General features: G+C 41.8%; 1 protein-coding gene across 6 annotated transcripts in view; it reads left to right on the top strand.

The window, feature by feature from the left end:
- Positions 1–24104, top strand: part of birc6 (baculoviral IAP repeat containing 6) — a 90381-nt gene that overhangs the window by 31794 nt on the left and 34483 nt on the right. For 4 of the 6 annotated variants that reach the window (XM_084562405.1, XM_084562404.1, XM_084562407.1 and 1 more), the window contains exons 39-63: positions 374–527; positions 618–734; positions 1098–1258; positions 1898–2024; positions 2114–2224; positions 3309–3567; positions 3673–4244; positions 5045–5220; positions 5336–5432; positions 5815–6009; positions 6125–6325; positions 6441–6720; positions 6809–7065; positions 7711–7819; positions 8078–8314; positions 9185–10052; positions 10315–10458; positions 13075–13204; positions 15093–15224; positions 15521–15682; positions 15806–15979; positions 20860–21083; positions 21645–21978; positions 22551–22768; positions 23538–23702. In XM_084562405.1, the coding sequence (XP_084418531.1) occupies positions 374–527; positions 618–734; positions 1098–1258; positions 1898–2024; positions 2114–2224; positions 3309–3567; positions 3673–4244; positions 5045–5220; positions 5336–5432; positions 5815–6009; positions 6125–6325; positions 6441–6720; positions 6809–7065; positions 7711–7819; positions 8078–8314; positions 9185–10052; positions 10315–10458; positions 13075–13204; positions 15093–15224; positions 15521–15682; positions 15806–15979; positions 20860–21083; positions 21645–21978; positions 22551–22768; positions 23538–23702 (5604 nt within the window). The remainder of the gene's footprint in view (positions 1–373; positions 528–617; positions 735–1097; positions 1259–1897; positions 2025–2113; positions 2225–3308; positions 3568–3672; positions 4245–5044; positions 5221–5335; positions 5433–5814; positions 6010–6124; positions 6326–6440; positions 6721–6808; positions 7066–7710; positions 7820–8077; positions 8315–9184; positions 10053–10314; positions 10459–13074; positions 13205–15092; positions 15225–15520; positions 15683–15805; positions 15980–20859; positions 21084–21644; positions 21979–22550; positions 22769–23537; positions 23703–24104) is intronic. The other 2 variants (XM_084562408.1, XM_084562406.1) reach the window with 1 other exon arrangement.

The following is a 24104-nucleotide window of genomic DNA, read 5'->3' as shown; positions in this document are numbered from 1 at the left end:
TTAAACTGACTTGCTGTAATTGTTAGAATTTTTTCAGTTTTTCAGATTTAATTTTTTCTTGTTCTTCAGTATTTTATGTTAGACCTTTACATTTAGTTGGCCGTGCTTGTACCCAGTGTGGTGTCACAGACCACTGATGCTAAATCAGGTAGATCAAATTGTAAAGGTGAACAACTTACAACAACTGTAAGTTACAAGTTACATATTGTAAACTTTAAGGAGTAAGTACAGTAATTTTTCTGGCTAATATTGAAGTCATGTAAACAATGTGGAGGTTCTGTTTTACTTTGAAAATGAAAGCAAATGGAGAAATTAATGAATTGACAATAGAATGTGTGTTTTTTGCCCCCATGTTTCTCATGTCTATTCTCAGCCTATAAGCAGCACCTGGTATGACTACTGGGGCGCTGACTATGGCACATATGGGTACAACCCATATATTGGAGGAGTTGGTATCCCAGTCTCTAAACCTCCAGTTGCTGCTGAAAAGCCTGGGTCACAGGGTCTTTCGGTCTCTGTCTCACAGGGTAAGCAGGTGTTACATTTTGCCTTCATTTGTTTTCATTTCTGATGTTTAGTCATTTTTTCCATCTGACTTTTGCACTTTTGTTTCACAGCACTGGATGCCAGACTAGAAGTGGGCCTGGAGCAGCAGGCTGAGCTGATGCTTAAAATGATGGCAACTCTACAGGCCGACTCCATTTTACAAGCCCTCACTTCAAGTTCATCCACAGGTAACCACACAGCACCAAAGAAAGCAGAACACTTGATTTCCTGTAAGAAAACCCAAATTGTCTGCAACCCACTGACAAAACACTATGTGCCACCTCTCAGAACATTTCTGCATAAAAATTACTTAATACATTAGCGAGTTTCACACAAATCCTAAAAGTAGACAAAGGGAACCCAATCAAACAAATAAACCAGACATTTTATACTTTGGTATTTGTTTATTCAGGAAAATTTGTGAATATTACATTTCTGAGTTGCAAAAGTAAGTGCACCTCTTGGATTAAAAGTTCATTTCAAGGCCATATTTGATTCTGCAGGCACTGTATATATCACGGCTATAAGATTGTTTTCTTTCTGGCTTCCAGTGAGCCAGGCCTCCAATGGGACTGATGACTCTCTACTGAGGGCTCTCCATGGTGGCGGCTCTCCTCCAGGCAATGGCCTGATGATCCAGCCATCATCCATCCCCATTTTGAGTGCCTGTTTCAACAAGCTCTTCTCCATGCTCCAAGTCCACCACGTACAGGTAAGCACATGCTGTAATTCCAATATAGGTTTACGTGCAAACATTTTACGTGTATACAAATTAAAACACCCCACCAAATTAACAAGATTAAAGGCAAACAAAGTTTAGAAAAAGGCGTACTAGAAATGAGTTTTCCACAGCTGTTTAAAACAAACCTCAGGTCCAGCAGATCTGATGAAATGTGAAAGGCAGTTGCAAAGTTTAGGAGCTACAATTTCAAAAGTAGTTCAGTTTAGAACCAATTGAAGGCCTCGATCAGCTGATCTGAGAGGCTAGCTGCTAGACTAAGGCCTTGAAGACAACGAGAGGATATTTAGAGGATACTGAGTAATGAAAGTGACATTAGTTTAAATGGTAAAAAGGTGAAGGTATGCACTAGAAGTTTTGTGTTTTTGTGTAATAGGACCCCTCAAAAATGTCCAAAAGTCACATGCATAGTTAAGGAAGGTGTTATCAAGGTTATATCACAGGCCAGAGACATGTTTCACTAGGTTTAAACCAAGATTTAACTATCACGAAATTCTGTGGCTGTGAATATATTGGGATCATCAATGGGAAAATTTAGTGTACGTTGGGTAACTCCTGAAATTGATTAAGTAGAAAACAAAATGAACTGAACAATGTTTTCTTTCCTCTCAGCTTGAGTCCTTGCTACAGCTGTGGTTAACGCTCAGTCTCAACACATGCTCTGGTGGCAGTGAAGACAGCGGATCAGACATCTTTCTGTTCAATGCCAGCCGAGTGCCCACCATCCCTCTTAACCAAGGTCAGGACTCCACCCATCTTCCTCTGCAATGTTAATGTTACTGTTTTAAGTTGCTTTATATGTATTTTTTTTCCATTGTCTGTGCTCAGCATCCATCAGCAGTTTCCTGACGGTGCTGGCGTGGTACCCCAACACTTCCCTGAGAACATGGTGTCTGGTGCTGCACTCTCTCACACTGATGACTAATATGCCAGCCTGTGGTAGGACTTCATTTTTTACTGCTTTCCTTTTGTGTTCTGTCAATGCTTGTGTAATAGCCTTAAAAGTCAGTCACACTTTGGTAAATGGTAAATGGCCTTGCTTTTATATAGCGTTTTTCTACCTATTGGTACTCAAAGCGCTTTACAGTCACAGACACATCTACCTATTCGCTCAAACAAGCACACACACATTCACACACCAGTGCCACGCACTGGGAGCAACTGGGGGTTCAGTGTCTTGCTCAAGGACAACCGCTAACCCTCTGGTTCGTGAACAGCCTCTCTACCTACTGAGCCACAGCCGACTTTCAGTTGCCTTGAAATTTATCTTATGTGTGTGAAGAGAGATCAGAAGGAAGAGGAAAAAAAGTTGCTTTTCGACAGTGTTTAGTCCATTGGACAAGGCATTGGACTGTATCAGAAAACGTGAGCTAAAATGTAAATGTCACCTCACGCCTCATCTAAAACATGGATGTCTTAAAGATAGTGCTAAAATGTCTATTATAGATAAGAGCTTTTTTTAGCACCACATATTTAGTTTACGCGTGATTAGCATGCACACATTCTGGGATTATTACCTCGATCCAATATGTACTTTGGTAGGTGATCAAAGCAGCAGTCAAGCTGTGGAAAGCACAATCTCAAACGCAGTCATAGTAAATATTTTTACCCTTCAGAGGGCACTAAAACGCTATGTAGCGTCAAAACTGCCTAAAATCCCAAAAGAAGAACCACAACAAGGAAGAAGAAACAAATTAGTAGAAATGGATAAAAACCAGTGTGTTGAATGGGAAGTTCAGTTTACCAGATGCTTCTCTTAACAAGCATTTATTGTCAATGTGAACTGAGTTGTGAAGCAACAGGGAGCTTTCTGATGTGCTGAGAGTAATAAAAACAGGAAAAATATTATCTCCAGGTACATTAAAACAGATTTTAAAAAGTGTGATTGCTTTGCGTTCACTGTGGAAATCTTGCAGCATTTTTCAGTTCAATATTCAAATCTGTTGACAGCCCTAGTTGCAATGTGATGTTATGTTATTCCTAGAACGTATTATTTAAGTGACACCTGTATTTGAACTTCCAGCCTCTGGCAACGGGATGAGCTCTCCGGAAAGCACAGCTCAGCAGATGGTGACCGATCCCACTCTGGTTCATGTCCTGGTGCGCTTCCTGTCAGGTAGTAGCACCAATGGAACAAGCCAGCACAGCTCTCAGGTGGGACCCACTGCAACCCAGGCCATGCATGAGTTTTTGAGCCGCCTGCAGGTTCACTTGTCCTCCACAAGTCCCCAGATGTTTAGCGAGTTCCTGCTCAAACTGATGCACATCCTCTCTACTGAGAGGTATGCTTTCACTTCTCTGGAAATGAATTTGTGTACACATTAAGAATAATCAGTGGATAATATGATTGATTTTGGCAACTAACTGGTTCATCCTGATCCCTTCAGGGGTCCGTTCCAATCAGGCCAGGGTCCACTGGATGCCCAGGTGAAGCTGCTGGAGTTTACTCTAGAGCAAAACTTTGAGGTGGTATCAGTGGCCACTATCTCCTCTGTCATCGAGTCCATTACGTTCTTGGTTCACCATTACATCACCTGCTCAGAAAAGGTGGTTTCCCGTAGTGGCTCAGACAGCTCAGTGGGCGCCCGAGCTTGTTTTGGGGGTCTGTTTGCCAACATTATTCGACCAGGCGATGCCAAGGCTGTCTGTGGAGAGACCACACGTGATCAACTGATGTTCGACCTCCTTAAACTCGTCAACGTGCTGGTGCAACTTCCTCTGTCTGGGGACAGAGAGTTCAGTGGACGGCTGCCGCCAGCTGGGAGCGCAGCATCTGATAGCAGTGTGTCAGACGAGGAGAAGGTCTGTGGCAGCAAAGAAAGCATGGCTGGTGGATCCACGTCCAGTCAGGGTCCTCCTGCAGGTGTAGCAGACCTCGTGCTGGCCAATCAGCAGATAATGAGCCAGATCTTGTCAGCACTTGGCCAGTGCAACAGTAGCGCCATGGCCATGATTATAGGTAAGACAAGTCCAAACAGAATTATCAGCTTATTTTGCCATTCTTGTGTGCACTCCCAAGCATTTTAAAATCTATCAGCTCCTCTGTGCCTTTGTTTAATGACTTGTAGCCTTGTGGCTCTGGTGGTCACTTGCACCATTCTTGTCAGCCTCGTGGAAAAAAAGGTCACATAGACACAACCAGCAGAGAAACAAAGGTGAACATTTAGCATTTAGCAGCTAGAGAGGCAGAATATTGTTCTCTGGTTATTGGTGACCAAAGAGAGCTAAAATTGAGTGAATATTGCACTTATATCCATTAAGTAGACACAGACATCTCCAGTGTTTAGGTTTACATCTGTCCCCAAGTGCTAATGAAGCTGTTGCTTTGATGAATATGAAAGCCCCATTCTCTACATAATGTAATGTAGTAATGTACAGTGGGCCAACAACATTCATGAGTAGTCATGAAGTAAATAAAAAAAAAAAAAAAAAAAAAAATAGTAATTGTATGTAGTAATCTAGTAGTTAAAATGTAGTGGCAATATCACAAGAAGAGACCAGTCATGAAGGCAGCATAGAAATATAGGTTGTACAGTAACATTTGCTTGATATTAGTCGTTATCACAAGTTACTGGTCATATCGGACCAGGTGAGGCTACAGCATCAGTACTCTTAAGGGCACTGAACTCAACAACAGTTGTTACATTTTTCATCTACATGTAATAATGGCATTTTGCTGTGATTAACAAAGGAAAACATTTTACAAGTCAGGAAGCTAAATCTATAGTGCTACTGGTGATGGTCTTCACTCTTGTCCAGGGGCCAGTGGTCTCCACCTGACCAAACATGAAAACTTTCACGGGGGTCTGGATGCCATCTCAGTGGGTGATGGCCTGTTCACCATCCTCACCACCCTCAGCAAGAGGGCCACCTCAGTCCAGGTCATGTTACAACCCATCCTCACATACATGGCCTGTGGTTACATGGGCAGACAGGTGAGCATCAGCCTGCTGGCATTTTAGCTTTGACCATGCAATATTAAAATACAAATACATAGCAGTGCCAAAATTTTTTTTTAAACAATATTTTTTTTTGTATATTGCCTTTTAGGGGTCTCTTTCCACCTGTCAGCTGTCAGAACCTCTCCTGTGGTTCATCCTCAGAGTGCTGGACACCAGTGAGGCACTCAAGGCCTTCCATGACATGGGTGGGTGTATGCACAACATTTTATTGTGCTTTCTTTTGGTACTTAACTCGTCACAGCTTTAACAAACACATTTGAGTCTCACAAATACATATTGTGTGTATTCTTAAGGTCTAATGAACCTATGTTGCATGTAGAGCTTGCATAGCCATCCAGTATTTCAGGTATAAAAATTAGTTTGCATCCGTGTTTTCTGGCTTGTGGCCTTGCTCTTTCCAGCCATTGTTTGAACATTGCTGCACTGCTTCACTTAATTTGTAGGACTTTTTCTTTGACTATCACATCAACTCTAGTGCTACAAGAGGAATTAAGCTCGTATACCCTGACTAATTGAATATTGGTCTTGAATTCATCTGGAAGCCTTACATTTTTATCTTTCTTTTAGGTGGTGTACAATTGATCTGTAACAACATGGTGACCAGCACTAGAGCCATAGTGAACACGGCACGCAGCATGGTGTCTACCATCATGAAGTTCTTAGATTCAGGTCCTGGAAAGGCAGCAGACGGCAACCTCAAAGCCAGAGTGATGACATCAGAGCCAGACAATGCCGAGGGACTCCACAACTTTGCCCCTTTAGGTGCTTTCAGTTCTTTTGATTCCATCTGTTCCAGTGGGACATTATTTTTACTGTATAGAATTTGCAACCTTACCTAAGTCTTTTATAACACCAGTATGTTGGTTTTTATTCTCAGGCACCATTACATCCAGTAGCCCTACTGCGCAGCCAGCAGAGGTCCTTCTCCAAGCCACGCCACCCCACCGCCGGGCCCGCTCAGCAGCCTGGTCCTACATCTTTCTGCCAGAGGAGGCCTGGTGTGACCTCACCATCCACCTTCCAGCTGCTGTGCTGCTGAAGGAGCTACACATCCAGCCCCACCTAGCTTCACTGGCTAGTACGTAGCCCCTAGTTTAATTACTGTATCGAAGTTACAAGTGTATGTCTATGTCTTAAAAACAGAGTTATTATTCTGTGTTTCACTGTGTCTCCTGTGTCCTCATTCCAACCAGCCTGTCCATCCTCGGTCTCGGTGGAGATCAGTGCTGATGGGGTCAACATGTTGCCGCTTTCCACACCAGTCATCACCAGTGGCCTGACCTACATAAAGATCCAGCTGGTAAAGGCAGAAGTTGCTTCAGCTGTTTGTCTGAGGCTCCACCGGCCTCGTGATGCCAGCACTCTTGGTCTGTCTCAGATCAAACTCCTAGGACTGACGGCCTTTGGTAACACCTCCTCTGCAACTGTCAACAACCCCTTTCTGCCTTCTGAGGACCAGGTCTCTAAAACCAGGTAATGATAACTAATCCTGGGTTCACAGTATGTCTGTTTGTGTTAGATGTACGTGTTGTTTTTTTACATTTTATTCGTTTCTATACAGCATTGGGTGGCTTCGTCTTCTCCACCATTGCCTGACCCATGTCAGTGACCTGGAGGCCATGATGGCCAGTGCTGCAGCACCCACCGCCAACCTGCTACAGACCTGCGCTGCATTGCTCATGTCACCTTACTGTGGCATGCACTCTCCCAACATCGAGGCGGTGCTAGTTAAAATCGGCTTGCAGTCCACTCGCATCGGCCTCAAACTCATTGATATTCTGCTGAGAAACTGTGCCGCCTCTGGCACTGACCCTGCCAGTGAGTCATATACTGATGGACCACTACAGAGATTTAATCATAGACAGGACATCCAAAAGTCCTTTTAAAAAGCATAAAAAAACTACTACTCCCTTTACTGCCTCAAGGATTTCTTAAATTAAATTGGTAGAGCTTGAAAGACTTGGACAATGTTATATTTCAGGTGCTTGTTTGCCCCACTAGGTAGTAAGTGTTGTTATAGGTTTGGCATGGCTGCAGTCTGTCTTATTTTCTCTCCATGGATAAAACATGGATCCAACATGGATAAAAATGTTTGGCACAGTCAGAAAAAAATTAATTTCTTAATAAATTAAATTTAGCCACTCAGTGTAATCAAACCTCAGTATGTCTTACAAGCGTTAAGTTCCTAGTGGACAGGACCTTATCTTGGAGGTTCCTGTACCTCGCTTCAACTCGCCAACATTTTTGGTAGGCTCCCAGCTGTGGCACATTGAAAAAAGAGTACTAATATTTTTATTAGCTGTTATTCTTGTAACCTGTGGGGTAAAATGTCAATTTTTAGAAGAGGTTTCACATCTCACTTTGATCTGGTGATGCCTACTGTTCCAAATTAGGTTTATGTAATGGTAATCCATCCTGCTGAGTATCTGTCATTTTTTTAAAACTATGTTTCCATCTTTAAAGATTTGAACAGTCCTCTGCTGTTTGGACGACTTAATGGCCTCTCCTCAGACTCCACCATTGACATTTTGTACCAGCTGGGCACCACACAGGACTCTGGTACCAAAGACAGGTACTTATAGCATCCAGTTTTTACCTTGACCTAAGCTGTCTTTTTGGCATAACAGATGGTTAGAAACAGTCTTTTCTCAAGGTGATATTCCAGACAGACTCATAAGCTGGTAATAAAAATTGTCCTTACTCTCTTATTGGCATCTTTTACTGTCATCTAGTCGTGTTGTTGCATATAAATTTGGCTGCAGGAAGCTTACACAGCTTTCCAAACGTTGTGAGGAGTTATTTATCAAAGCTCTGCATTTTAACCCTCTAGGATCCAGGCTCTTCTCCAGTGGGTCCACGATTCCTCCCGAGTGGCTGCCCATAAGATGAGTGGTCCAATGGGATACCCTGGTGCCAGTGCTGGCTCTTCTTCTGCTTCGTCAAGGGAATATGGCCTCCTCATGCCGTCACCTTCCCACCTGCACTGTGTAGCAGCCATTCTGTGGCACAGCTATGAGTTGCCAGTTGACTACGACCTCCCCGCGCTGCTCAACAGAGAGCTCTTTGAGTCAGTCCCAGTCTTATATAATATTATACACACATACACCAATCAACCACAGCATTTAAACCACTGACAGGGGAAGTAAATAATATTGACCTCTATCTGCCATGTTATTTCTAAGCAGATATAAGCCAGCTAGTTCTCTATAAGAGGTCTCAGTGAGGCCTATGCTTATACATTTCCTATTGTACAATTCTCAGTCAACATGATGATTAAATTTGTGTAAGATCTGATCAACCACAACATTAAAACCACTGACAGGTGAAGAAAATAACATTGACCATCTTGTCACAATTCAATGTTCTGCTGGGAAACTTTTGGACTTGGCATTCATGTGGATGTTACTTAGACTTGTACGACACACCAAGACCAGACCAGACACCCCCACCCCATAGCAATGACACTCCTTGATGGCAGCAGCCATCCCCAGCAGGATGCAGCCTGTCACAGGCACACACATTAAAACAATTTAGGAACAACTCAGAAAACATGAAGAACAGCACAAGGTGTTGACCTGGCCTCCAAATTCACTAGATCCCAGACTGATCAAGTATCTGGGATGATCCACAGAGGCCCCTCCCCTCAACCCATAGGACCCAAAGGCCCCCACTAACAACATCCTGTTGCAAGACACCACAGGACACCCTCAGAAGATGTCCATTCTCTGATGAGTCACAACTGTTTCTATTAGGAATGTGGTCATAATGTTGTGCTTGATCGGTGTATACAATGGGGTCTACTTGTTAAGATGTTACACTTTACACTTTGAATTTATTTAAAAAAAATCTGTGCAAACGATAATATAAGTTGAACAGTTTGTGAGATTTTTTATTAGTATCTGATTTCTTGTTTCAATTTCTGGTATCTTCCTTTCAGGCTGCTATACAACTGGTCCATGTCGTTGCCATGCAACATTGTGCTCAAGAAGGCTGTGGACAGCCTGCTGTGTTCCATGTGTCACATCCACCCCAGCTACTTCTCCCTGCTCATGTCCTGGATGGGGATTGTCTCAGTGCCCAGCGCCAGTCACTCTCAAACAGAGCACTGCCGCCTCGCTATGACTGATGATGGCAAAAAGCAGCATGATGCAAAGACCAACGCTGCAGGACTTACAGATGACTCAAAGCATGCGAGACCCCCCATTAATCTATCAGAGTCCCAGTTAACCACTCTAGGAGCTGCTTCCCAGTCTCCGGGAGCGATAGAGCAGCTGCTGGACTCAGGGTTGCCCTCACTGCTGGTACGCAGCCTGGCTCAGTTCTGTGTCGGCCTACTTGCCAGTGCCGATCTTCCTCTACCTGCTGCTCAGGCTGAGAGACGACACCACCATCACAACTACCACTCACCGTCTTCGTCCTCTCAGAGTCGGCTGCCTCTGGCTGCAGAGCTGGCTGCTCCAGTCCTGCATTTCCTCACAGAAGTAGGAAACAGCCACGCCATGAAAGACTGGCTAGGAGGACCAGAGGTCAACCCGCTGTGGACGGCGCTGCTCTTTCTGCTGTGCCACTCTAGTGCCAGTGCTAGTGCCGGTGCCAACGCTGGTTGTCAGCCTCTGAGCTCCGGATCTGCGGCAGGTCCCCCTTCATCCCAGTCTCAACCTTCAGGGTCACGTTTCTCTCTGGCGTCTTCTGGGCAGGCGGGAGGGCTCACCACCCAGCAGAGGACAGCTCTGGAGAATGCCACAGTAGCCTTCTTTCTTCAGTGTATCTCCTGTCACCCTAACAATCAGCGGCTCATGGCACAGGTCTGTTTTTACATTATTTTGGGATAAGGTCAAAAGCCGTCACTTTTTTTTTTTTTAAAAACACTAGAAAATATATATAAATTAGTGTAGATTTAAGCAATAGACTGAGAGAATTGGCACTGTATTTATTTGACGATGTGCAAGATAGTTTCTTAGGGAAGGGCAAACATTTTTGCTGTTAGTGATTTTTTTTTTTTCTATTTAGACATTCATCAGTTTCCATCTCTGTGTTAATTTTCTGATTGTGTTTTTCTGGCTGCAGGTTCTGTGTGAACTCTTCCAGTCTGCTCCTCAGCGAGGCAACGTGCCGATCTCCGGAAACATCTCGGGCTTCATTCGAAGGCTATTCCTGCAGCTGATGCTGGAGGACGAGAAGGTCACAGTCTTCCTACAATCTCCCTGTCCGGTGCGTAACCTTTTCTGTTGTTGAATAATATGCGTTTGTGTGTTTATTCCGTTATCTATCTACCTATACGAGATAGATAGATACATACATACATAGCAGGTGCACACATGAACGAAAATTTCGTTGCAAAAGGTAGCAACGAAATTTTAGAAGATAGCAGCGTTTATGGCACAAGTACTCAATTTAAAACAAAGTGTCTAAAAAACAAAACGGTAAAAAAAGTATAAAAACAAACAGTAAACAGTAATAAATATTAGAATAATAAGGTGCATGAGGATACTGAACTGGATTATTGAGGATAGATGAGGGTTGACGTGGAAACAAGGCTTCTTCTTTCATGCTCACTTGTGTCAGCCAGATATAGAAGCCCATTGTCATGACGATGCTGTCCTTGGCTTAAAGCTGTTTTGCATCCAGATAGTGCCAGTGTCCCCCTCTGCCTGCAGAGCTTCTGGTTGGGGTCCTCTCAACCTATGTGGCAGATGGGTTGGGAAAGGCAGAGTGTCATTGGTGGACACAAAAGGATGCTTCAGCAAAACATTCCTGTGTAATTATGTATTTTACTTTGTGGTATTGCTTCTTTTACTGAAATGAAACAAATGAAGGAGACATAACATACGTGACTGACATGATGATATTTACAGTCCCTGTCACTCTGCCAAAAGCAGAATGAACTGCTGTGCTACAAACAAAGCATTAATGATGTGACCACAAGGGGGCAGCTCAGTAATATGTAGCAGAAGCTACCCTTCTGTCACATGGATCACTTTGCACTGATTCATTCTTGTATTGTGTGTCCTAACTGACATTGTAATGCTCTATATTTTACACAGCTCAATGATTGCTTGTTAGAAAAGCTATTTTAGGAGTGAGCTTTTGTGCAAATGTGTCTGAGGGTAGGGCATTGAGAAATTGGTTTTAATTATCCAAAGCAAGTCATTTCAGCACTATAGATGTCTCATCGTTCTCTGTATTACAGCCCTTTCCCTCCTGCAGAGGACTATGGGTGGAAAAGTTTCACGGCAATCTTATTGAAATGGCTACTGTGAAATTTTGTACTAACCTGTGCAAATAAGAAAATATAAGTGGTGGCTCCCAGACTTTGCAAACATCTAAGAAGGTTTTGTAGAGAATGAACAAGAGACACTGCCTGTTTGATGAGATCAGTTTATTTCTCCAATTTAATCTCGGTCCACCATCACAACCCACAGATTTTATTTAAAACAGTTGATCTGCTGGTAAACCCTACCCCTCCAAGTACCCCATCTGAAAGTGATTGTGAAATGTTTTTATCTTATTTTACTGATAAAGTGAATGCCATATGAAGTTTTAGCGTTCCAAACTCTACATACCCAGAGATCACACATCCCCAGTCTCACACTTTTAATCGGTTTTACCCCATTACAATTATTGAACTTTTAGAAAGGGTATAACATATGAGAGTGACTTCCAACCCTTTAGATGTGATACCTCCAACATTTTAATATAAACCCATTGCTAAAAAAACAGTGGATCCCTCACAACTTCAAAACTACAGACCCATTTCCAAGCTGCCTCTTATTTAAAAAAAATAAATAAATAGAAAAAAATGTGTCCAAGAAGCTTCTCTCTGTGCTTGAATCTGACAAAATATTGTTTGAAATTCGTTTGAAGTTTGAAATTTGCCTAACTTAAAGTCCCCAAATGACAGCTGACAATGATATGAGCTCAGTCCTGGTACTCCTAGACCTGAGCACTGCCTTTGATACGATAGATCATGGTATTCTTTTAAACAGGCTGAGGTACTGGGCAGGAATATCTGGGACAGCCCTTGACTGGTTCTCCTCATGTTTATTAGACAGAAGGTTTTCTGTTACTGTAAATCATCTGTGTGTAATATTAAATATGATGTTACTCAGGGGTCAGTTTTATTTTCCTTGTACATGCTTCCTTTAGGAGACATCATTCGCAGGCATGGTGTCCACTTGGTCCTTCCAGTTTTATGCAGACTACAAAGCAGTACACTGATCTGGTATAAAGTAATGACTAAGGTCTCCTTGGTACCTCCAAAACAGTTGTGACTCATCAGAGAATGGACATGGGCCTTCTGAGGGTGTCCTGTGGTGTCTGGCAACAGAATGTTGTTAGTGTGGTTGTTAGTCTGAGTTGTTCCTAAAGCGTTTTTGTGTGTGTGCATGTGTCAGGCTGCATCCTGCTGGGGATGGCTGCTGCCGTCATTGCTATGGGGTGGGGGTGCCTGGTCTGGTCTAGGTGGGTGGTACATGTCTAAGTAACATCCACATGAATGCCAAGTCCAAAAGTTTTCCAGCAGAACACTGGATTGGAAGGTGGTCAATGTAATTTATCAAGTCAGGTTCAGTTGTTTTAATATTGTGGTTGATCAGTGTATATGCATCTGTTTAATCTTACACACATTTAATAATCATGTTGACTGAGAATTGTACAATAAAGGGAGCCACAGTCAAGAAAGGTACAGAGAATTGGCTGGTTTATATCTGCTTAGAAATAACATGGCCGATAGAGGTTTTTAGTTACTTAAAGGGTCTGTAGCTTAGTTAGTTGTTACACTTTTATAATGACATGCAAACGGAAAACTTATTGTCTTTTTCTTCACAGTTATACAAAGGACGCATCAATGCTACCAGCCATATGATCCAGCATCCCATGTATGGGGCAGGCCACAAGTACCGTACCCTCCATCTGCCGATCTCTACCACACTGGCTGAAGTCCTGGACCGGGTGTCTGGTAAGCTTCAACATAGAACATTTCTTCATGTTGCATGTAACAATGCTAAGCTTGAACTGTGTGTGATGCAGTGTTGTGTGGATGAGAAATGGAAGCTTTTATTTAACATTCCTTTCCACAGCATTAATTCAATAAGTACAGTTACAGTACAGTTCTTAAGTTCTCTGTTTTCACTTACGAGCAATGGCACCTTTTCTTTCTTTTTTATACCACAAAGCTACAATCAGTGACTCAACACTTGCTGCTCAGATGGTACTAATAAAAATACTTCCATTCACTCAAATTGGCCACATTAAGGCTGTTACATACTCTGCGAGAAGTGAGAAACTTGTTCTTGGTCCTAGTGCTGTGAGAACAAAATGACAGCCCATTGTTCAACACATCATCCGGTCAGAACTTTTTTCTCGTGTGGTGTCTGACAACTATTCTGTGATCAGTCAGAAATTGGAATTGGGCGTGGTTTACATTTGCGCTTTATTCGCTTACTCTTACAGTCATCCTCCATGGACAGTTTGGAAAGTTAAAACATTTATGGCATAGTTTTGTTTTTTGTATATACTTTTTATTGTTCTATTTTTTGTTGTCCCGTATTTCCATGTCATGCTTCTCACTTGTGCCTTAAATTGCTCCCTGGGGACAAATAAAGTTTTCTGAATCTGAATCTAAATGCGGAAAAGTGGAAATGCTAGCGGCCACTCTGCGAGTTCTCAGATGCTACGGCCGTCAAACTTGGTTGACTTGGTGTTATCTGAGTTGTTGAGTCATATAATCAGTTGGAAGTACCCAGACTCAGCACTTTTTGTGTCAATTAACAGTTTGAATATGCACACTGTAGCTTTGATACTACAGTTGCTGTCAGTCATTCAGCCCCCCTCATCCTCTTCTTCAAGACATTCTTTGTATGCTGTCAAAAAAGTAAATAATTTCTCTGAAAAGAAATGTGAGCAAGATCATTCATCATCCAAAATCAATAATAATCCTTTTGCATTGTGTCCTTTAAAGTCACAAGTTAGTACTTTCTCATAAGCTTTCCATAGCTCTCTTTTGACATTTAAAAAAGTGCAAAAGGTTTGTAGCCCACAAATTGGTTTCTGTGTAGCCAATGCTTTCTTGAAATCCCACTCAAGACTTTCATTGGATACAAATCCAAGGAATCCAGGGGCCACTCAAGGAGATTCCAGGAGCATTTCCTCAACCAAGCTTTGGCTGACTTGGCCCATGATACTGTATTCCTTTTTCTGCAGCTCCAAAACACCCCATTACGGGACAGCCTTGACCCATGTCCTTCTCAGTCCAGTTTAGCTTCAGTATTCCATAACAGACGTCCAGAACTTGTTTTTCACTGTTTTTGAAGCCTCTCCTTCAGGCTCATCAATATTATCCACCCCACTGCCAAGTATGTAGTTCAGTATCCTGCACAAACCGTGCTGCATAATGGGCTTGGACATGTAGTTGTGCAGAAAGGATGTCCAAGTCTATCAAGGAGCTCTGTTTTATTAGTGTTTCGACCAAACCATTCCATAACCCTCACCTTTACTACTCCCTGACCTTTCTTTTTATTGCTAGTATTGCTAGTATTGCTTTGATTAATAGCTATAGTTTCAAAGTGAAGCATGTCTTTGCTTGTTAAAATAGTTTTAGTTTATATATAGTAGTAGTTTAGTGTGTATATCTATATCTATCTATCTATCTATATATCTATATATATATCTAGATATATATATATATATAGATATATAGATATATATATATATATATATATATAGAGAGAGAGAGATGAGAGATATGACAAATGGTTGTCTTTGCATCTGTGAGTCATATCATCTTCCTGTTTTTTTGTTGACAATATCACTCATTGGATTCCATGCTCTTCTTTTCCTTTATGTAGACACACCCAGCATTACAGCCAAGCTGATCAATGAGCAGAAAGAGGACAAGGAGAAGAAGAATCACGAGGAGAAGGAGAAGATGAAAGCAGACAATGGCTTCCAGGACAACTACAGTGTTGTTGTGGCCTCAGGTACTAAAATTATAAAATGATTTGGATAAAGTGAAAATGCCTAAATGATATGTTTTAGAAAAAGTTGTATTTCTGGCACGACTTCACCTGTTATCAAGGTGCATGAAGGATGAAAAGAAACTGTGGCTTCAGCTTGTAGTATATGAAACAACTGTTTCAGCTCATGGTCTTCATCGAGGTCATCAAGTAACATAATGCAAAAGACATTCTAAATAATGTATTGTAAGTTGCCTGTAGAGGACTATGGACGTGTAACGCGCATTTGTATAATCTGTCATGTCCGTATCTGCTGTCAGGCTTAAAGTCTCAATCCAAGCGGGCTCTTTCCACTCCTCCCCGACCTCCATCAAGGAGGGGCCGTGTCATGAGTGACAAGTTGACTGCTTCGTCTGGTGTGGACCCCTCAGCCAAAACCATCAGTGTGCCTGTCTTCCACCTCTACCACAAACTGCTTCCAGGTGTGTAAATATGACTGGCATACAAAGCCACACACAGAGGTATTGGAGTCGAGCACAAAGCAGCGAAAATGTACTTATTACTGAAGTGATTTTTTTTGTGTTTGTCCTGCCCTCCGTCTCTAGGTCAGCCCCTCCCACCTGAGATGACCCTGGCCCAGCTACTAACGCTCCTGTATGACCGCAAGCTGCCACAGGGCTACCAGTCCATCAACCTGACAGTCAAACTGGGATCCAAGGTTATCTCTGACCCTGGCCTTTCAAAGACAGACTCCTTCAAGAGGCTACGCACCGAGAAAGGTACTAAAATATGCAGCTCTTGAATTCCTCAGGACTCGTTGCCTTAAGTTAAAGTGATGTTTCAGTGAACAAAGTTTCTAATTATTGTGGAGTGGTTAAAATTTGTAATGTGCCTACTAACAAAATTGCTTTCATTAAAGTCGACATGCATCTACATAATTTTATGAGGCTTCCCTGTGCACTTTAGCGCATATGCTTTTGAAGGGGGCTAAACTATTAAGTTGTGCAGGAGTGTCATTTAGGATTCCTCCATTGATATGTATAAACATCCATTGATATCCATTTGAAAAGCTTTACATACACTTACATTGCAACTGACTTGACAAAGAATGATTTAGGTTTTTTTTTTTTAATTACACGGACTAAGCATGGAGGTTGTTTGCACTGGCCAGGAACTTGTCAACTTGGTGACACATGTCCTTGTTATTCCAGTGACTGTCATGACGTCATTCTGCACTTAACTAATGCCTATAACTTGGTGTCACACAATCTAGAGCCATGATAAAATATATTCTGCAACAGTAAAATAAGTCATTCTGAGCAACAACCCATCATTTGTTGGAATTTGGTTACGGTCTTCCAATCCATCATCTGTTATCTCTGTCCCTACTTCAATAAAGTAAAACCTTCTAATAGGGGTAAAGGAAATTAACTAACTACTATGAATTTGATCACTTTTATAACTGAAATCGTGTGAATAGAAAGTGAGTTTAAGACTTGAAATGCAATTGCTTTCTAATGTTGTTTGGATTTTTGGCATTTTGATTAGGGTCTCGTTCACAACAAGAAAGGCTTTGAAGTTTAAAAGCTTATGGAGTGTTTTTGAGAATAAACTGTTCAGTTGCAGTTGGCCTCCTGCTTACCTTAGCAGCCCTAAGAGATTTAAAGCTTTTTGATCCTTGGGTGCTGCTTCCATGCAGTATTCATGCATATTCGATTAGATGTAAGGTAGTATTCATGTCTGACCTGATACAGGTTAATTTACACCAGTGAAGCTGTGTTGAGCATTGTTTTTTGCTCATATTTACATCTATGACCATTTTCTTGGAGTATCTTATCCAGTGAGTAGCATAATGAAACGGACACTGTTACTGAGGGACAACAGTTCGTCCATAGAACTCTAGGACTCGTCATATTTAGCTATTCAATTTTGGCGACTCATGGGTCAGTACTAGGTCAGATGAATTTTTAGCATCTGCAGAATCGGCAGTTATACCCAGATACCTTTTGTTCATTTACAACACCCTACTCACTCCTGTCTTTCGCTGTCTTTACAGTGCCATTGTGTATGCTGTAGATGTAATATGAAGGTAGTCTGTCCTTTTGTCCCGATCCTTGATAGAGTCCAAGTTGATATATTTCCACATTAAGCCAGAACAGTTTTGACGGTATCAGGGATACTTACAAAATAGTAGTCAGGTAGTTTGTATTGTTTTAATTTATGTTTTAGTGGATCACGAAGGACAGGGAAACAGAACCACAGATACCAGTGGTAGTGCACACAGCTTGTATTATCAGTAGTTGTGGCTGGGGGATCTGGCTATGGTTTCTATAAAAGTAAAATTAAATTAAATTTATTTGGATATGGCAACATTTCCAATGATATTTAGTAATGGTCTTTCCATAATTTCCTAGTGGAAGGGAGCCTTTTAACCCTCCTTATTTCTTTTTGGAAAATTACATACATTACATATTTTTTTACAAAAGGCTCTGGCAGTCACAGAACAGCTAAACTTAATTATATTCATAGGAGCAGAGCAAGTAGGCACATGTTCACATCTACTGCAGTGCTTATATAAGATGAAATTTAGGCTCTGTCATATACTTCAGCTTCACCCTTTATGGGTTCCAGGAAGAAGCTCTGCAACCTAGTTATTTTTCAGCCTTGGCATTCACAAAATGAGCAATTCTTCGCCTTGAGTGAACTCAAATAAACTCTCTCATTACTAAATGTGCCAACTGCCCACATACTAACCAGTTGATGGGATCAGCCATTATCTTTATTTAACTAATATCCTTCTTCTCTGTTGGTGCTGAATTCATGCAGCCCCATTACAGCCATGGAGATTAGATACCCAGCAGTACAGAAAGACTTAACAAATAACCCAGATTAGTTGCCCACTGGAGTCTCTCCCTGGTACAGTTTTTTTTTTTAAGTGAACTTGCTGCTTGCTGAATTCCAGTTGCTTTGCCTCTGACTGCTGTCTGTCTACCCTATTATTTCCTGAGCAACGGCCCCAAAAGCTTTCAGATTCAGCTCTCCTTCCCCATAAGCCCTTAAATGAAGGGACACAGCATTGACCCCTGATAGAGATGGTGAGAGATTTCCCTTAAAATCGCAGCTTAGGCTTCCATCAGGTGGAAATATAGATTGCATTTACATGCATCTATGTGCACACATACCAATCTGAACAAAAATAACTATTAATCTCGAGGGGGAAATTGTTTTGTAGCAGTTGCTCTGTCATAAGAAGAAAGAATAATGCATGCTGAACAGAAGTGAAGGACTGACTGTGGCGTTGAATGACACACACAGCCATTATTAGTCTCTGGCTGAACGGCCACCTATAGCTAACCTGAATACTTTATAGATTATGGGAAACATCTGTGATGAGGAGTCTTAACAATGTCCTCCTGTCTGTTACTGTATGGTTGGCTAGCTACACCCCCGGGTCAAAATCAGCCCCCTCAATAAGTTTGTTGAATCTTTGGTTTTGTCCACTTTCAGGCTTTTGCCCCCATAGACCAGAGCAAAGGAAATGGCACTAGCCTTCACAGTCTTTAAAAGCATCCATAGCGTGGTGCCGTTAACAACAGCTGATTCTAGTTTCCTGTCCGGGTGAACTCCCAGATGTCTGTATACCTTTAGCACCACCACCACCTCTTCCCTAATGGACAGAGGCGGAGTAGTCCTGAATCTCCTGAAGTTCAGCTGCAGATGGCTGAACACTTACACATTTGTCCTCCTTGTCATTTTACTTCAACACCCTCTTCTTGTCACCCATGTGTGCTTTGATGTCTTTGGTGACCCAGGGCTTGCTGTTGGAAAAACAGCTGATAGTTGCAACTGGGACCAAGGTATTCACGTAGAATATTAATGTACCTGGTCTGTCAGTCCATCTGTGTCCTCATACTTCACCTTAGGAGAACATCCCAGCTGGTACATGGAAAACAACCTTGCAAAATTGCATACATCTCCTCAAAACTACCTCATCATAGTCTTAATGATGGCAGGCTGATGCGTCACCAGTGGTCTGTATGTGAGTTGAAGGTGAGATAAGTTGTGGTCTGGTCTTCCAAGGGCAGGAAGAATAAAGGCACTGTAGTGTACAACAAGTCTAGCTCAACTGAATGAAAATGGGGAGAATTTTCTCCAGGGGCAGGTGATAGAAGTCCCTTGGATGACATTGCGGAGACATTTTCCAAATTAGACCAGGGTAATGTAACCATGGTGACACCGTGTTTTGTTAATTAACGCATCAAGCCCTTTGCCTCTTTTCTTGCCAATGTCTGATTTATTCCTATCTGTACTCTCGGAGGATCAAGACTTGAAGTCATGGCCATTTCAAACACCCTGCTGTGTGAGATGCATACCAAATCCACAGATACCCATAAAGGTTGTTATTCCTTGTAGTTGAAAAACCTAAATCATATGGTAGAAGAAGAAATGATTCCGCAGGCCAGCTGCTAAATGAGCCTCTCTTACTCACTGTACGAGCATTCTCTAATCCTGTTTTGGAAGTTCAGACACGTTAATCTATAAACCCTTTTATTATCAATCCTGTTGACTCATTACAAAGACATTGTATGGAGTAGAAAAGGGAGAGATGCTGAGAGCAATAAATCATCCTTGATTTTTCTCCTCTGTGAGAGATGAGTGGCTTTTTGGATGACGACTTATCAATCGACCTGAGCTTTATTATACTTTGGCGTGGACCTGCTGTCTCAGCAAAACAGAGGTGGATCATGCTGGATGAGGTTGTGTGTTTGATTTTTGCCCTGATTTTTGCCTTTCACTTTTGTTTCCATCTGCTCAGATGACTGGTGTATTTAGTACCATATATGAGAAGTGTAAAGAAGTGTGCTGTATGCTGTATCATTTTTTCTCATGTTTGAGCACACTTATCTGAGGGCAGGGCACCCTCAACTGCAAACATAAAGGTTTTAAGAAGTGCCAGTGCTAAAGACGCTGAAATGCTTCATATTTGAATACAGCCTTGGAAGTACAACTTTATATCAGGTGTAGATATGTCCATGTATAGAATAACATTTTCCTAAATCCAAAACTATTTTAAACAGTGACTGGAGTTAAGTCCTGGTTTGGTCCATATACCTTCCCTTAACAGTTCATCAGTCACGCTAGAGAAAATGTTTTTTTTTTTTCTAATTTAACAGTCTTATTTAGCCTATCCCACTGACTGCAATGGGGTTGACAAAATAAATGAAACGTGTCGATATGACGCAATACAATGCACATCCTCCAAAATGTAAACAGACAAATGCTGAACACATAACCTTCATGAAGCCGATATTTAGTGCAGAACTGTGTGCCCAATGAACTGGCAAGTGAGTGTATGCCCTGAATCATGAATTCTTATTATGTTTCAAAAGTCAGAGTCAAAACTTAAAATAAAAAAAGCTCCTAAAAGGCAACATGTTGATCTACTTATTAAAAGTTAAAGCATAATCTATTAATTAAAGAAATCAAAACCCCAGGGCCCTATTATATGTGCTGTATACATGCTGAACCTACATACCGTTGAAGACAAACTAATTTCATTGATGGCATTCTCCTCATAGTCAACTTGAGGTTATAAACAAACTTGCTTATAATATTTACAAGTGTCCCAGATTCCAGACAGTGCATGAACATACAACAGGTCCTCTCTATGCTCTCCTTGCAGTGGACCACTGTGACATGCTCAACAGCTGTCCTGAGGATGAACCAATGACGGCCAGCGAAGAATGCCTGGACGCTACCACTGATGAATCCTTGCTGGAAACCAACCCCATCCAGTCACCTCTGCAGGTTTTTGCCGGCATGGGCGGCCTGGCCCTCATCGCAGAGAGACTACCAATGCTATACCCTGATGTCATTCAGCAGGTGAGACTCACACCCTATGCAGGTACCATGAATGTACAGCCCTAGAAACTAAATGTAAATTATGTGAACTACATCACATTCTTAAAAATGTTACAATATTTTAAAAATACAGTACAATACAGACTCTGCTACATGTTGAACAGTAAAGCACACATACACCAAAACAAGTAGGAATCAGTGTCTCATACATAAACATAGTTTGGCCTATAGACATTTTTCTCATCAATTAAAATCACTCTCAGTTAAATTATAGCATTTGTATATAAATTTCTTTTTTAACTCGTAATGAATGCACGCAGGTTCTGTAGTTGTGAAGGGTGTTTTCAAATGCCTCTCTGCTTGATGAAACAAGGAGATTTTACTTTGTTCTGAAAATAGTCCTGTTTGTTACATTCACTGTCACCAGAGACTCCAGCAGCCTTCAGTGTCACATTTGCCACATCATGACAGTGCAGGGCAGTGCAGAGTTCCTGCTTTTTTAAATTCACCAGTCAGCATTGTCTTGTACTTTGCGTCTTTCACCTTTGCTAGAACTCTCCACTCATGGATGGTCATTCACAGGTCAGCGCCCCCGTGGTTCCCTCAGCCACACAGGAGAAACCCAAGGACAGTGACCAATTTGAGTGGGTGACCATCGAACAGTCCGGAGAGCTGGTGTATGAGGCACCAGAGTCCATCGCTGCTGAGCCGCCACCCATCAACAAGCAGCATTCCCAGTCGTCCTCATCATCATCGTCCTCAGTGCAGACCATGTCACCCATTCCTGCCCACTCGCTGGCAGCCTTTGGCCTGTTCCTGCGCCTGCCGGGGTACGCTGAGGTGCTGCTGAAGGAGAGGAAGCATGCCCAGTGTCTGCTACGCCTGGTGCTGGGTGTCACAGACGATGGAGAGGGCAGTAAGTCTAGAAGCATTTCACAGTTGTCAACACTGACATTCAATGAGGTCTTTTAAAAAGCACTGAATCCTCAATTTTTGAGATGTATATGCACAGACCCACACAGTTCTACACCCCCTATTCTTGTGTTTGTCGTGTCTTACTGTTTTGTCTCAACTCAGCTACCAGCCATACTTTCGCCCTTATAGTCTGAACTGTTTTTCTGAGATCATGTATAGTTCTTGTCATTAAAATGTTACTTGTGAACCTGTTTAATTAAGGGACGTCGTAGAATGATAGTATTTTATCAGCTATCTATGAAATTTAATCTGCATTCCCCTGAACGCTAGGAAACCGTCAGTCGCAGATCATCAGTTATAATAAAACAGCCTTCAGTTCCATTTTGAGGAGACTCTTTTCTTGTTATTGCGTAATATAAATCACATTATTGCAACATTTTCATCACACGTACATTAGAATTGTATGTAATCCCGATTTTAAATTGACAAACATAATAAGTGCAAACAAATTAAAACCTGTGCAAAATGGTTATTGGTTTCCTGATTTCAATTTCTGCTTCAACATCCTCTTAGGTCACATTCTGCAGTCCCCATCAGCTAACGTATTGCCCACGCTGCCGTTCCATGTCCTGCGAGCCTTGTTCAGCAGCACTCCTCTGACCACCGATGACGGCGTGCTACTGCGCCGAATGGCTCTGGAGATCGGTGCTATCCATCTCATCCTGGCTTGTCTCTCAGCTCTCAGTCACCATGCCCCTCGCAACCCCAACGCCAGCACCAGTGTCTCTGAGGTATTCTGATTGTGACACATTCTGCTTGTAACAGATATATAAATGCCTTGTACTTCTTACATATTTAGAGACTTTTGTACCTACTCAACATTTTGAATTGATCAAATAATTATATGTTGTCCCCCTGTCTGTGCTTGTTTTAATTTACTTCTGTAACCAAACCGTAAAATCTTCAGAGTGGATTTGTGAATTTTACTTACTCTGATAGATTGCGTCTTGAACCTTTTACCAGCCTCACAGTTAACAGAGTCTGTTCTGGCATCACGCCATAAGCAGTGCTATCACTCTGCCCGAATGAGTGTTAACACTGTTAGAGAAACCAAAGGAAAAAAAATAATGACTCTCTGCCTTGCTGGCCTTTACTCAAGGCTTCTTTCGTACCTTCCCTGCATCACCCCTTGCAAAATGAGCTGCCCACAAGTTGCTTAATTGTTCCTAGTGAATGATGAGAGGCAAATAGCATTTTGGAAAGAGAGAAAAGGGTGAGTGCCAGCGACTTTTCCTTTGTTTTATTGATACCTTCAGGATTTGAAGCGAGTGATTGGGCTTATTGTGAATAGAGACTTGACTCTTAAACAGAGTTTATAGCTCTGCGGGACATTGACGTTGTAATCTACGCGTAATCAAGCCATTTATACTTGTGCGCTCATCAGTCTGGCTTACTCTGCTAGTTGCTGGTGTGTCTTTTTTTTGTCAGGTTAATTTTAAAATTATATGATAACTGTAATTGTATTTACTGAAGTTATTCATCCTGTGTTTGTGTATGCAGCCCCAGATTTCCAGTTGTCATGGTGGGGGGACAAGTGAGGAGCAGCAACTGTACTGGGCTAAAGGAACTGGTTTTGGTACTGGATCCACAGCATCAGGCTGGGACGTAGAACAGGCCCTGACCAAACAACGGCTAGAGGAGGAGCATGTCACCTGTTTACTCCAGGTAAGCTACCACTAATTTATTTTATGTGATGGCATCAGAAAGTGGGGCCATTGTGTTATATTACAAAAAAAAAATAAAAAATCTGTAGGTTTGTAGTTTTTTTTCCCCTCTCGTCTGCTGTTTTGCTGTTTGTTGCTTTTTGGCCACCAGACTGCATGTCTACAAGACATGCAGTCTGGTGGCCAAGCAATGCTTTATCCCAAATATTGGGAAATTTGCACGTCATGCAATTTGAGAATTCTTTTTGCCTTATGCTGATTGGAATTTCATGGTGAAAGTCTTTGTGACATATATATATATATATATATATATATATATATATATATATATATATATATATATAATTTTCAAGATGTAAGCTTTATAATGACCTACCACAGCAGGACAAAAGTTTTGCACAAC

This window comes from Chelon labrosus (assembly GCF_963514085.1).
Source record: "Chelon labrosus genome assembly, chromosome: 15".
Classification (NCBI taxonomy): Eukaryota; Metazoa; Chordata; class Actinopteri; order Mugiliformes; family Mugilidae; genus Chelon; species Chelon labrosus.
The sequence above is the reverse complement of the archived record's forward strand: the minus strand, read 5'-3'. Positions and strand labels throughout refer to the sequence as shown.